This window comes from Thunnus maccoyii, chromosome 24 (assembly GCF_910596095.1).
Source record: "Thunnus maccoyii chromosome 24, fThuMac1.1, whole genome shotgun sequence".
Classification (NCBI taxonomy): domain Eukaryota; kingdom Metazoa; phylum Chordata; class Actinopteri; order Scombriformes; family Scombridae; genus Thunnus; species Thunnus maccoyii.
This window is the reverse complement of record NC_056556.1, coordinates 15,317,445-15,329,568: the sequence shown is the minus strand read 5'-3', so window position 1 is coordinate 15,329,568 and position 12,124 is coordinate 15,317,445. Positions and strand designations below refer to the sequence as shown.

Genomic DNA, 12,124 nt, shown 5'->3' with positions numbered 1-12,124 from the left:
TGTATCACTTTACAGCACAAAAATTCCATTTCTTTAACTACTTCCTGAATAGTGTTTTTGTGTGATTGTCTCTTCCTAATCGATGCACCCGGGCAGCGTTTGTACCTGGGTGTTGTCTGGAGGCGGAGGAAGCTCGGCAGGCCTGCGGCTGCGCTGGTGCTCGGGGCCCGGGTGTTTGTGGCTGGGCTGTTTCCGCTGGCAGGGGGAGGGGGCCCGGGGCTGCTGGCAGGGGGGCGCTGTCATTTGCAGCATCACCATGCCGCTGCCGGGGGCTGGGGGTAACAACCCTGCACACACACACACGCACACACGAATAATAAAAAAAAAGATAGAAACACAAGCTGAAATTGAAGCGGTTTGATACAACGTTCCGGTTGATGAGAAGCAAATCAGGTCAGGCAGACGTGATGAGACTTAATTTCATGTTGTCTAATTTTATCTAAAATGTTTACCTGTTTTTTTTCCTCACTTAATTCATCACATAAGTTCATCGTTTACGCACCAGACTGAACTATTTGAGTAAATGTGTTTTTGCCCAAAAAGCTCTTTTTCAGCACTTTTGTTCAGCTACACACCTCATCAGTGAAAACAGCGCTCTCATACTGTTAGCCGCTGAGCAATTAGGTTTTAAGTGCCTTGATTACGAGGCCACATCGGTAGTGGCAATAACAGAGTCCATTCCCTTTTCCTGCTAAAGCCTATGCGATGATCCGGGAGACGCAATTATCTAATGAGTTTGTGACGCGTGAACGTGACTGATGTGACTTTAAAAAAACAAAACAATCAGAGGTTGAGAAGCAACCTTCTGCTCTGTGAACTCATAAAAAAAAAAAAAAAAAATTCCATCTAATTAATTTCTGTTGACATAAAACTCACATTAGGCGGAAATCGTATCCCAAACTTTGCACAGCCTGACGCCGCTGTTGATTTATGAATTATTAGCTGGTAACAGTAGCAAGGACGGTGGATATTTGGACCTAATCTGCAGATTATTCCTGGCCCCGGCCTAGCCAATTAAAAATGTTTACTGGTGACGCTGTAGGTAAGGCCGTGGTGAGACCTTCATCTGACCTCATTACTGACGAGCTGGAAATGATGGCTCCCTCCATTGCTCTCCCATAATAATCAGACATGAATAATAAAGGTCATTAGTAAGGAGAGTGCCCCACCTGGGCCTCTGGACGGAGATTCACTCAGTCTCCGAAAGGCCAAAACAAAAACAGGCCATACATGGAGATTGGAGGATTTTTATATAATTAATCAATTAATCTATGCATCTCCTAATTTAACTCTTTATCTACTTAGTATTTTTGATCGTGGTGACATATTTCAAAGGTAAAATGATAGATGTTCTGTATGTTTGTAAGCAATATGTAATATAAAATGTCTTTTTTAATTATATTTATCAACCAGCAACATGATACATAAACATATTACAGTTAAAGACAGAAGGGAAAACGTTCCCTTATTGCTCACTGTATTATAATATCTATCCACACATTTCAAAACTATTCACTTTCTCCCAAAATTTCAACATTTCCTGCCTTCCTCTACTGTTTGTTTTGGCTTCTTGTTCTGAATAAATAATATCCAACCATGAAAGTAACCAGTGTCATTAACTGTGTTTTTTTTTTGGTTGCTGTCAGACCTGTAAGATACACTTTTCATTGTCTTGGCTTTCACAATACAACCGCTGAAGCATAACTCACGCTGAGAAGATGCTGACATTTACATTTGCTATAAAAACCTGAGGAGTCATGACATCGGTGATTTCTTATTTCACTAGTTTCTCACGGTAGAAAAAAACTAAATTTCCACTGAGTTCTTGTCATCGTGACGTCTGAGTCGACCTACTGGCTGTTTTAATCTCCGTCCGGGATCGCTTTCGCTCGTCCCGACTCTAGAGACCCGTCATCACCGCGCTGCCTTCGGTTTTTTTTTTTCATTTTGAAAATCCGGAGAGTAAATCTAATCATACACATACAAAGGCAAAGTAAACCCGGGGAAGATTATTTCATTATGAAGCCCGGGTCTCAGCTATGAAGGAATAGGTTCTGTGGTTATTGACACTGAGAGATGGGGAGAGGGGGGAATAAAGAGTGTATGAGCGCAGGCGGTGATGGCACATCTCTGGGTACCTGCATACTGCTGGCCTGGGTGCTGCTGGGAGACGCAGGGGGACGACGTCTGAGAAAACTGGAGCTGCTCCATCATCTGGGCGGGCAGGAAACTCACGGTAGAACTGTGAATGAACACACACACACACAGAGTTAAGTGTTTTTATAAGATAAAATCTGCAAAATGTGGCGCCGCAGAACCTGAGAAGTTATCAAAAAAAAAAAAATGTTAAGAAATCACTTCTAAACCTGCACGGTTGTAAATCTCCAGGAGCTGTGAGATCTCAACACCGCAGATGGGGTATTACGTTTGAAATTGAACTTTTTAACGTCTATCTGCAAAGTAGGCGCTCTGCTCTGTAAGCAACCTGCCTGCAGGGATTGGTGTACAGCTGGTGAAAAGCAGGCTGCAGGTGGACAGTCTGTCCTCGTGGGAGCAGCCGGAGCTGTTCGAACACTGCCGCATAAATCATTTCCACGCTGACTGCCCTACTAAAGCAGCCTCATTTTACAGCTGGGACAATGAGAGAGTGACCTCTGCTTGCATGTGTGTGTATATATGTGTGTGTGCAATCTTTGCATTGTTCTCCTGCAGGTGATGACTGCTGCGTTCATGTCTGCTGTTTGTTATGTATACTGTACGGGTCCCAGCAGTGCTACACTCACCGGTATCCAGATTGATTGGGCCCATGGAGGTAGAAACTAATTACATGTTTTGCTTTCTGTGAACTAGTTCTATCAATCAGCTATAATGAGAGTGAGCGCGGCGCCACGGCTACTACTCCACACCAGCAGAGTAATGGAGGGAAATGACTAAAGCTCTTCCGAGAGGGCGTCGGGAGTAGACGTTCATCAGCTATACGAGGGGGGCCCGTTCACCGAAAGCGCCGTGGTAATAACACCATTTCTTTTTTCCCCCCGCGGTGAACAAAGATGACCTTGGCTCGCAGGTGCTTTGGGGATTCACTCATCAGGCGTGTTAGGTCTATAAATAAGAGGCACCTTCAGGAGTGAGAAACAGCATCGAGTACCTGCAAATAGGTTTCTGGGACAAAGTACATCTGCAGCCCAGCTAATAATTTGATCTAAACCTGATTAAAAGGAAACTTCAGCTATTAGACGTTGTAATTATGAAAGAATGAACATAAATCAGAGGAAGTTTAACAGCAGCGTAAAAATGACTTTTCTCCTTCAGGCTTTATATTGATCATTAAACAGATCAATATAAACTTTATTATTACCAAAACATAAGCATGAAATATTACCTTTGACTCATTACTCCCGTATATACATATATAAAGTATTGATGTGAGTGAAACTGCTGGCTTGGATAGCACAAGGGAACTATTTCCTATGCAATAAAACTACCTGAACGTACATTTATTTGGGATTTTAATATAAAGTTGCTGCAAAACTATTTCAGACTTGCTGACTCGAGCGGAAGGAGAAGTGTAACAACACCCAACACAAATCATTTCTAACGTGCAGCCTCTGGTGAAACACCAGTATGTGATTCTTCAATATATGTTGTTGAAGTACACCTTTTACATTTAACATTGTTACAAATATATGAGAATGTGAATGGATAACAAGACCCAAAAGGAACATCTGACTAGTAAATTGAAGGTTAAAATTGGATTTCTGTATAGAGACAAATCATGTTTTTTTCTGCTGATATGGTGATACTGTATAAACGCACGTATCCCTCCACCTTAAAGCCTCTTGACTCTGCGTCACAAGTGAAAAATCTAGTCTATAAAAAGGTGGAATGATCCTCTTCTATAACTATCTGCTTTCTGATCACAGTAACTACGTCAGGTCAGTTTCCTATCTCTGTCCTTTATCATTATTTATTCTAAGCAGGAACATATGTGCAGCGTCTAATCAATAAAGATCATACCTCATGGTGGTGTGCTGGTTTGGGGGGAGAAGGCTGTAGCAGGGCTGCATGCCAGCGACAGCCACTGCCCCCTGTCCTGGCTGGCAGGACACAAACACTGGCTGCTGGTACGTCTGCTGTGGCACAGAAACCTGCTATAGGGGAGAAAAAAATGGAAGCAAATGGAAAATCAAGCCAATAAAGCTACAAAACAGAGACTTTAGTGGAAAATTCAAGGATATTTGGACAATTAGATCATCTGTAAAGTCAAAATCAACTCTAAGCATTATAGTTTTGTATTTTTATTGATCTTAGGAATAAATAACTCAAAAGTCAACACTGGTATTCTCCATTAATATCTAGTATTGTTCTAATTTTTGAAGCTGTTTCTCATCAGTAACATACAGCTACTAGCAGCCTCCTTTGACAACAACAATAGTCTCAAAAAACAGCAAATTACAATCAACAGAATGAGCTCTTTTTTCATTTGTAGTCTGGTAATATTTATCTATTTGACACCCCCCGTCATCAAAATACCTGATAAGACTGCATTGGAGGGTACTGGACCATCATGCCTTGCATCTGGTTGCCCATATTGCTTTGCTGGTTGCCAGTGAGAGCGAGGTTGGGTGTTGGCTGCACGCCCACTACGGTCTGGTAGCTGGACGCTGGGTTTGGCATCACGGCTTGGTGCACTGAGGCAAAATGAAAAAAGGCACAACGCTGTGACCGAATGAAAAGAGACTCCTGATGAGATAAAAGTCAGACGCCAGGACGCTGCCGTTAATGCGCAACACGGCCGGAGACGCCGCTAATAAATAAAAAAGCTCCAGTTATCAAGATTTTACTAATATTTCTACTGATGTTAAAAAGGTAAAACAGTCACGATACAGAAACATTCAAGGCACATCAGAGAGAGAGAGAACAATAGAGCGAGCAGCAGATTGATAGATTGTGGAAGTCGGGGGGGGGGGGGGGCTCGGCTCTGGGAGTTGAGCTGTTACAGCTAAGCAGGTTTGAGGCACTTGGAATAAATGAGAAAGTCGATATATTTGATTTAGCCTGTGGTGGCCTGAACCTGCAACCTCAGTGGCCTTCTCTGTCTTGGAAAGAGAGAGAGAGAAAAAAAAAAAAAAACATTTCCACCACTTCCAATGAATGATTAAGTTCAGGGGGGGGTAAACAGAAAATGGGATCACATTTCTACAGCACTTGTTAAAAACCCATTTAGAGCGCCCTGAGAAAATGGCACACAAAAAAGACGATATAAAGTCATACACGCGGGTCCGGCCATTTTCCGAATGGCCTAAAATGGCGCCGCTTATATCCTAGCCGGAGGGAGGAGGAGGAGGAGGAGGAGGAGGAGGAGGAGGTGGAGGGGGCACTTAAATGTCAAGGTGACAAAAAAGACATTTGAAAATACTGTCCCTTGTGACACACACACACACACACACACACACACACACACACACACGGTAATCCAAGTGACAAAAGGAGAGGACGTCCTTTTGTGAAGGTGTCTTTACAGTCTGCCGCCCTGGGAGAAAAGTACAACTAGACAATGAAAGTGCTCGGCGAGGGAACGGCGGGTGGAGGACTATTTTTATCCAGCCGCGTCTTCCCACCTTCACTTACAAACCAAGCATGAAATGACCGTAATATCGAAACGCACCAGATTTGATTCCATTCCAGCAGGCAGCAGAGGAGTGTGACTTCTTCAGAGGCAGATAATGACCGACTGTCTCCCCCAACTGTTACTATCCTGTTTTTGGAGGATGACAGTTTTATGCGGCTGATCCACTGCGGCTTAGGGATTAAAAAGCCATCCAGTGAGGAGAGGTTAAGACAAATTTCAAAGAGAGGGGGGGGGGAGTTTTTTCTTCCTCCTCTCCTTCACATATGCACTTTCATCCTCCGTCATCGTGTCCTGCAGGTGAGGAGTGAGGGGCTGAAAAAGAGACCGGTTCACTGTGAGATTCATAGAGGCCTCTCAGACAGTGTCCCGGCCCCGCTTTCCGCCTCTCAGGCTTGATACGCTTCCCTTTTTTGCTATCGAATCGTAAAAAAAAAAAGACGCTCCTTAAACATCGCGGATATTGAATTCTACGGAATCTAAAGGCTATCTCATCTTCTCCTCTTCTATCTGATATAAATAAAATACGTGATATCTGCTCAGTTCAGGCGATGATTTACAGTTTCTTCACACAAACGGCTGAACGTTTAGCTGCGTCAACGGATGCTCGGAGGCTGAAATGAATCTGTGCTCCTTTGTTCTTTAACTGTATGCAAGAAGAGGTTTCTCACAATTATTCATTATTCCTTGTTAAAAAAAGGTGTTTTCCCTTACGCTCTAGCATCAGCTACTAGTAAAGAGGAGGGAGCTTCTTCTATATTCTGGTAAGATGCTTTCCTAGAAACACTATGACTGACACCAAAGCTCTGTGCTGGTGGTGACTGTTTGATTCAAGTGAGTGGAAACAGTGGCAGGTTTTTTTTCTGCGGACACCGACTGAGCCAACAGAGATTTTCCATTGCTGACTTATTTATTACGTGTGCAACCCAGCTGCAATATCTTTACTTTCCCATGCTTTTACATGTGTGTATGTTTTTTAATTAATGCAAAAAAAAAAAAAACAGAAGGTAAATGAGGCACTGAAGTCATTTTTTCGGCTTCCCTGAGAAATAATTGCTGTCCTTTGCCTTTGTAGGGCAGCTTCATTTGTCCGCTGTCTGTTCCCCGGGTCCCCAGCAGGGAAGCCGCATTTGCAGCCTACAGATGACAGAATAGTGCCGCAGCCACTCACAGAGAACGTGTGTACACTAGTGTGTGTGCGCGTGCACGACTGTAAGAGTCACACATGTGCCAACGTTACATCCAGTTAAGGAAGTGTGTGCATGTGTGTGTGTGTGAGACAGAGGGAGAGCAGGAGCTAACAATCTCAACTCCTGTGGTGAGGGGGGGGGGGGGGGGGGGAGAAACAGAAAACAGAATAATCAAGTGGATGACTCCTGGGGAGACATCTGAACTCATAAAAAACAAACAAACAGAGAGAAAAGGAAGGGAGAGATATTTGTCCTTCACTAGAGCTGCCGGACTGCTGCTGCCGTAGGTCCCTTGTGAAGAAACATGAACCACGACAACAAAAATGCCATCTAAGAGCTGAAAGCGGGAAGTTAACGGAGTCCGCTGATACGGTGCCACTCTTGATACAGCAGCGAGGCTGTGCTTTGCTCTTGACGACGTGGAGTCTGAAAAATTCAAGGAAAAAATCTGTTGCTTCACATCAGACCTCATTCATTAAATCAGCCTTTGATTAGTCTTTTAGATCCACCATGCCACTGTTTCAAAGCTTTATTTGAACAAGTTGTATCTTTGCTTTATCACAGCAGACTGGAGGGGAAGTGAGGGTAACCTGCTGCTTTTTTTTGGGCATCCAGGTGTGTTTGTCATACAACACGACTTTAATTGGATTTGATGAACGGTGTAGAGAAGTGAAAAGGCAGCGTGATGCAAATGATCCATGTGTGGAAAGTGGAATTAACATGATGTGTCTTCTGAAATGTGAAATTAGCATGTATCTCCTTTGTAATGAGTGTGTCTGTACCTTGTTGCTGGGGCAGATTTTGGCTCTGAGGGCAGTTATAGGGCAGCGCGTTGACTGGGGACCGGTAGTGCTGCTGCTGCTGCTGTTGCTGTTGCTGCTGCTGCTGCTGCTGCTGCTGGCTGGAGCAGGGGGGGTGATGGGCTGAAGAGCAGTAACACGTAGACATCTGGAAGGGACACATAACAGCAGCGTTTCACAGGAGAAATGGAGGGTTATTCATAAAGCTGGCCATAAATGTGACCGTTTTCATTTCAAACCTACCTGCTGGACAGGCTGTTGGATGTAGGTGTGTTGCTGGAGTAGCTGCTGGTTCAGCGTGGACCCCGGGAAAGCGGCGGGGCCCGGGGTGCTGCTGGGATACGCGTGGTTTGGGCCCGGGGTCGGGAGCGGGACGTGCTGACCTGGCAGCACCCCCGGGTGTCCTCCTGATGGCCCTGCCACCATGTAGCCGGCGAGCTGCTGCGGAGGCGCTCCCTGCAGTAGCACGGGGGAGGGGTGGTGGTGGTGGTGGTATACGGTGGGGTAGTGGCGGGCGTCCGGAGCTGAGGCGCCACCGTCGTTGGGTGGCTGCTGCGCCAGAGTCATGTGACTGAACTGGGTGTTCAGGGTGTCAGGCTGGAGAGGAGACAGAGCTTCTTAACACAACGCTGCTCTGCACATAAGACTCTCACAGTAATAATTAAGTATTAAAGCCCCCCTCTGCTAAAAAATATGTTTTCTTCTTTTTCCTATAGTGGAATGTTTGAGCTTCACTCTGCAGGACGATGTATGTGCAGAGTTTGTTTTCACACTCATGCGCTGAAAAAAAGCTTCTCTGAGCTCACTGAAAATCCAGTTGTAAGGGGCGGGTCTAGGAGCATGATTTGTGACATCACAACTAGTTTGGAGCCAATCCTGATCCAATATTCAACTAACACAAGTGTAATGTGGAAACTTGAAGCCTCCAGTGCACAAACACTGAGAATTGACTTTACAGTGAAGTAGACATCTTGTGTCCAGCAGTTAAACTTCTGAAATGAAATATATTTGCATATTTATAGGATCTGGATTTTTTAACGAGGTACAGGAAGCAGAAGTCATTTTAAGGATTTTAACAAGATAATTTAACTTTTTTTTTTGTGGGGAAAAAACACTCAGACACAAAGTATTTTATATACATCTTAAAACATGTCTGGAGGGGATCTTTAAATATTTAACAGGAGATAAATGAAACGCAACAGCAGATGCATATAAACATACAGCACAATGAGAACCTTGCATTTGAATCTTTCAGAATATGGATCCATACGGTTTTGGCCACCAGGGACAGTCAGCTGATTTCTAAGATAAGCGCTAAAACAAAAAGCGCTTGTTAAATTGACTTTGGCTTCAAGGTTTCGGAGTTGAAATCGGAACCAGGTCTACGGAGACCAGAGTCCAAAGTGAACTATTTATCCAGATCACCATCACATGCCAGTTCGGGTCAATTCTGACATGTTGTTGGAAAAGTAGTGTTTTTAGTCATAGATTATTCAGTGCTAACATCTGGTGATGAATTAAATATTAATGGAACTTTCCACAGGCATAATTAGTCACAGAGGCATGTCTTTCACTAAAACCAGGTCAGAAATGAGGTTAACTGAATGCCCACATGATCTATATATGTGGGTAATGGCCCCTGCTGGATTTAGATACACATTTCCACCAAAGGAAAAAAAAAAAAAAGCTCACTGAATCTTTAATTGAGGGGATAATGAATCAGTTTTGAAGTTTTTAAGGTGATGCTGCGCTACTATTAAAAATAACCTTGTTAAGGCAAACGTCCATTAATGTACAGTGAGGACATGAAATCAACATGTTTCTTACAACGTAGAAACAATTCGCAATTTAAAATCTTCCCAAAATTAACCCCAAACTCGCAAGCTGAGATTTTTTTTTTCTTTAAAAATGTCTGACAGAAAAGTCTATACATAAACTCTTAATGAGCCAGGTTTGACAGGAGATGGAGCAGAGGAAGAATAATAAAAATGGAAAAGAAGTAGTTCTGTACCACAGTGTACTGTTGGTTAGGACAGACGGGCAGGAACTGAGAAGGAGGAAGAGGAGGAGGAAGAGGATAAGAGACCGTTGGGTGGTGGACAGGCTCAGAGGACGGCTGGAGAGGAGGACAGATCGGCTGAGGAGGGAAGGGAAGAGGAGATGGACAGAAGGACAAGAGATGAGACTAGGTAGGAGATAGTAAAGCGGTGGGAGCTTCGACTGACTGTTCGCTAAGCCCCACCCCCCCTTAGCTACTGTTGCTATAGATTTCGCTAGCAGATTTCATCAGCTGTTATGAGCTAGTTAATTAAGCTAACGTTAACTCCATGAGTTGGTTGAACACATTGACTCCAGCTGACTGTTTTTAGAGCAAAAAACCCCATAAAAGCCTCTTAAATATGCACTTGATGGCTACATATATGATATAATGTTGAAGGACCAAAGCTAAAGCTACATATCTCACGCAAAAAGTCAGGATCTATCTTATATAAAGCATGATGAAGAAAAATATAAGCTGTTTGACACGCAACACAGAGGTTATATTTATCTTTAATGTGCATATTCTCAAACAGTATGTTTCATTTTTAATGTTAGAAGAGGAAAATGCTTTTAGAAGGAGGACTAACCAATGTGTTGGGTAAATGTAAGGCTATCTCAGGTAACACCGGCTGTGGTTGCTAAAGTGTAAACTTCCCTAAATCCAATAGAGAGCAGGACAGAGCTCCATTACGTTAGCCTTAACTCCGACATCATCCGGGACCAGCTTCCACACAGCAGAGGAATACTACACAGTGGATGTGCTATCGTGGAAGAAGCTGTTTTTTATATAACCTCCAACCAGAAAACTATTATAGTGTGATATGCTCTCTGGCCTCAGAAGTAATGCTGGGTTAGTTTACTACTATACAGTCCCTCCAGGATTTCATGGAGGTTTTTTGTGATTATTGTGGCCAAAAATGCTTGTTTTTGTAGTGGCTTTTCTCAAAAATTGCAATACAATTTACAACGTTTTATGTGTGGTAAAATTGTGGGAACTGGGAAAAATTCCAACCAAAGGAAAATAATGTGATTTAAAAACCAAAAAAAAAAACTACTACCAATGAAGTCATATGCATACTGCATTTCACAGAAACAACTATATTTCAATGCTAATGTTTAAATTTAATTTTTGAACATGACAACAATGGGCTCAGAGTTATATAAAAAAGAAAACACTGTACTTGAGTTCCATTTATAAGCCTTTCTTAAATAAACCTTCACCTCAACATTAGCACAGTCAATAACTCCATTAAAATAAATACATTAACATAAATACATATTAACATATAGTTTCATTTCCAAAGTGCCCATTTCCATGTTTGAGGTAGATTGCGGTCATAAAAACTGTAATTCCCTGGAGGCACTGTCTATAGGCAATAAGCTAGTTAGCAGGACATGCTAACGTTTGCAGCTTACGTTAGAGCAGACAAACGCATTATTGAATCCATTCTTTATATTTGTGCTTGTGTTTTGGATTTTGGAACGACGGCGCCCTCTAAACTCTTTAAATGCAGATGATCTGTTTTACCGCAGCATCATGCACATCACTTCAACATGTGGAGAAATCCAAAGCTTGACAGACCTGCCATGCCTGGATGATTGTTAAGCTATGATTGGACATTGCTGTTTGGGGGAGGGGTTTAGCGAACAGTCAGTTTGAATAGCTAAGTGAAGCTCCTGCCATCCTACTATCAGCTCCCATTGCAACACTAGAGGTTAGTAAGGTTTGAAAAAGTTAGCTGCACATGAATTCAATTTGAATGAGGAAAAAGTCAGACTCCTGTTAAAAAAAAAAAAGTAGTCCCGCCCACTGACCTGGGAGTGGAGATGATTGGTTGGCTGCTGCTGGCCTGCGGCAGGGATTGGCTGCTGTGCGGTTTTCCCCTGATGTGGACTCCTGCCAGCAGTGGGGGCGATGCTGGCCGGGTTATAAACTACAGCGCTGCCATCGGGATGGATGAAAGGCTTGCCTGTAAAATTAAATTCATATGAGAACCAAAAAAAAAAAACAAAAAAAAAAACACCGAGATGTGAACCCGTTCACACACAAATCAATTCAGCATCGTACAAAGGGAACACACTCGAATTATGCGCCTGGTGACAGTGAAGGACACACCCAAACATGGAACATGAGAGGAGAGTCAACAGGAATTAACATCCTTGGCAGCGTTCAGAGTTCAGTTTGCAGCCCAAAAGTGCACAACTGTGTCTGTTAAGCCCGTGATGAATATTTACAGATTTCTCCCATCTGTTCAGTGAATTTTGATCAGCGTGCTTTGTTCAGACTACTAATTTGACAGACAAACCGAATGAAGCCCATGCCAGTCTGTAATTTCTGTCACCAAGTCATGAATATTCATTAGTAGGGCAGCAAATTACAAGAGAGGAACATGTATTTTGGGAAATTTTACTTTGATTTAATACTGCGGATTTAGATTAGGTCAGCGCCCTTGAGGAAGAAATTG

At 43.1% G+C, this 12,124-nt stretch overlaps 1 protein-coding gene across 8 annotated transcripts in view; it reads right to left on the bottom strand.

The window, feature by feature from the left end:
• The window catches only part of LOC121892343 (R3H domain-containing protein 1-like), a 48,185-nt gene that overhangs the window by 4,493 nt on the left and 31,568 nt on the right, over positions 1-12,124 (bottom strand). For 6 of the 8 annotated variants that reach the window (XM_042405344.1, XM_042405349.1, XM_042405350.1 and 3 more), the window contains 8 exons: positions 11,475-11,629; positions 9,631-9,756; positions 7,863-8,216; positions 7,602-7,767; positions 4,534-4,691; positions 4,018-4,151; positions 2,139-2,242; positions 106-287 (listed from right to left, as the gene is read on the bottom strand). In XM_042405344.1, the coding sequence (XP_042261278.1) occupies positions 106-287; positions 2,139-2,242; positions 4,018-4,151; positions 4,534-4,691; positions 7,602-7,767; positions 7,863-8,216; positions 9,631-9,756; positions 11,475-11,629 (1,379 nt within the window). The remainder of the gene's footprint in view (positions 1-105; positions 288-2,138; positions 2,243-4,017; positions 4,152-4,533; positions 4,692-7,601; positions 7,768-7,862; positions 8,217-9,630; positions 9,757-11,474; positions 11,630-12,124) is intronic. The other 2 variants (XM_042405345.1, XM_042405348.1) reach the window with 2 other exon arrangements.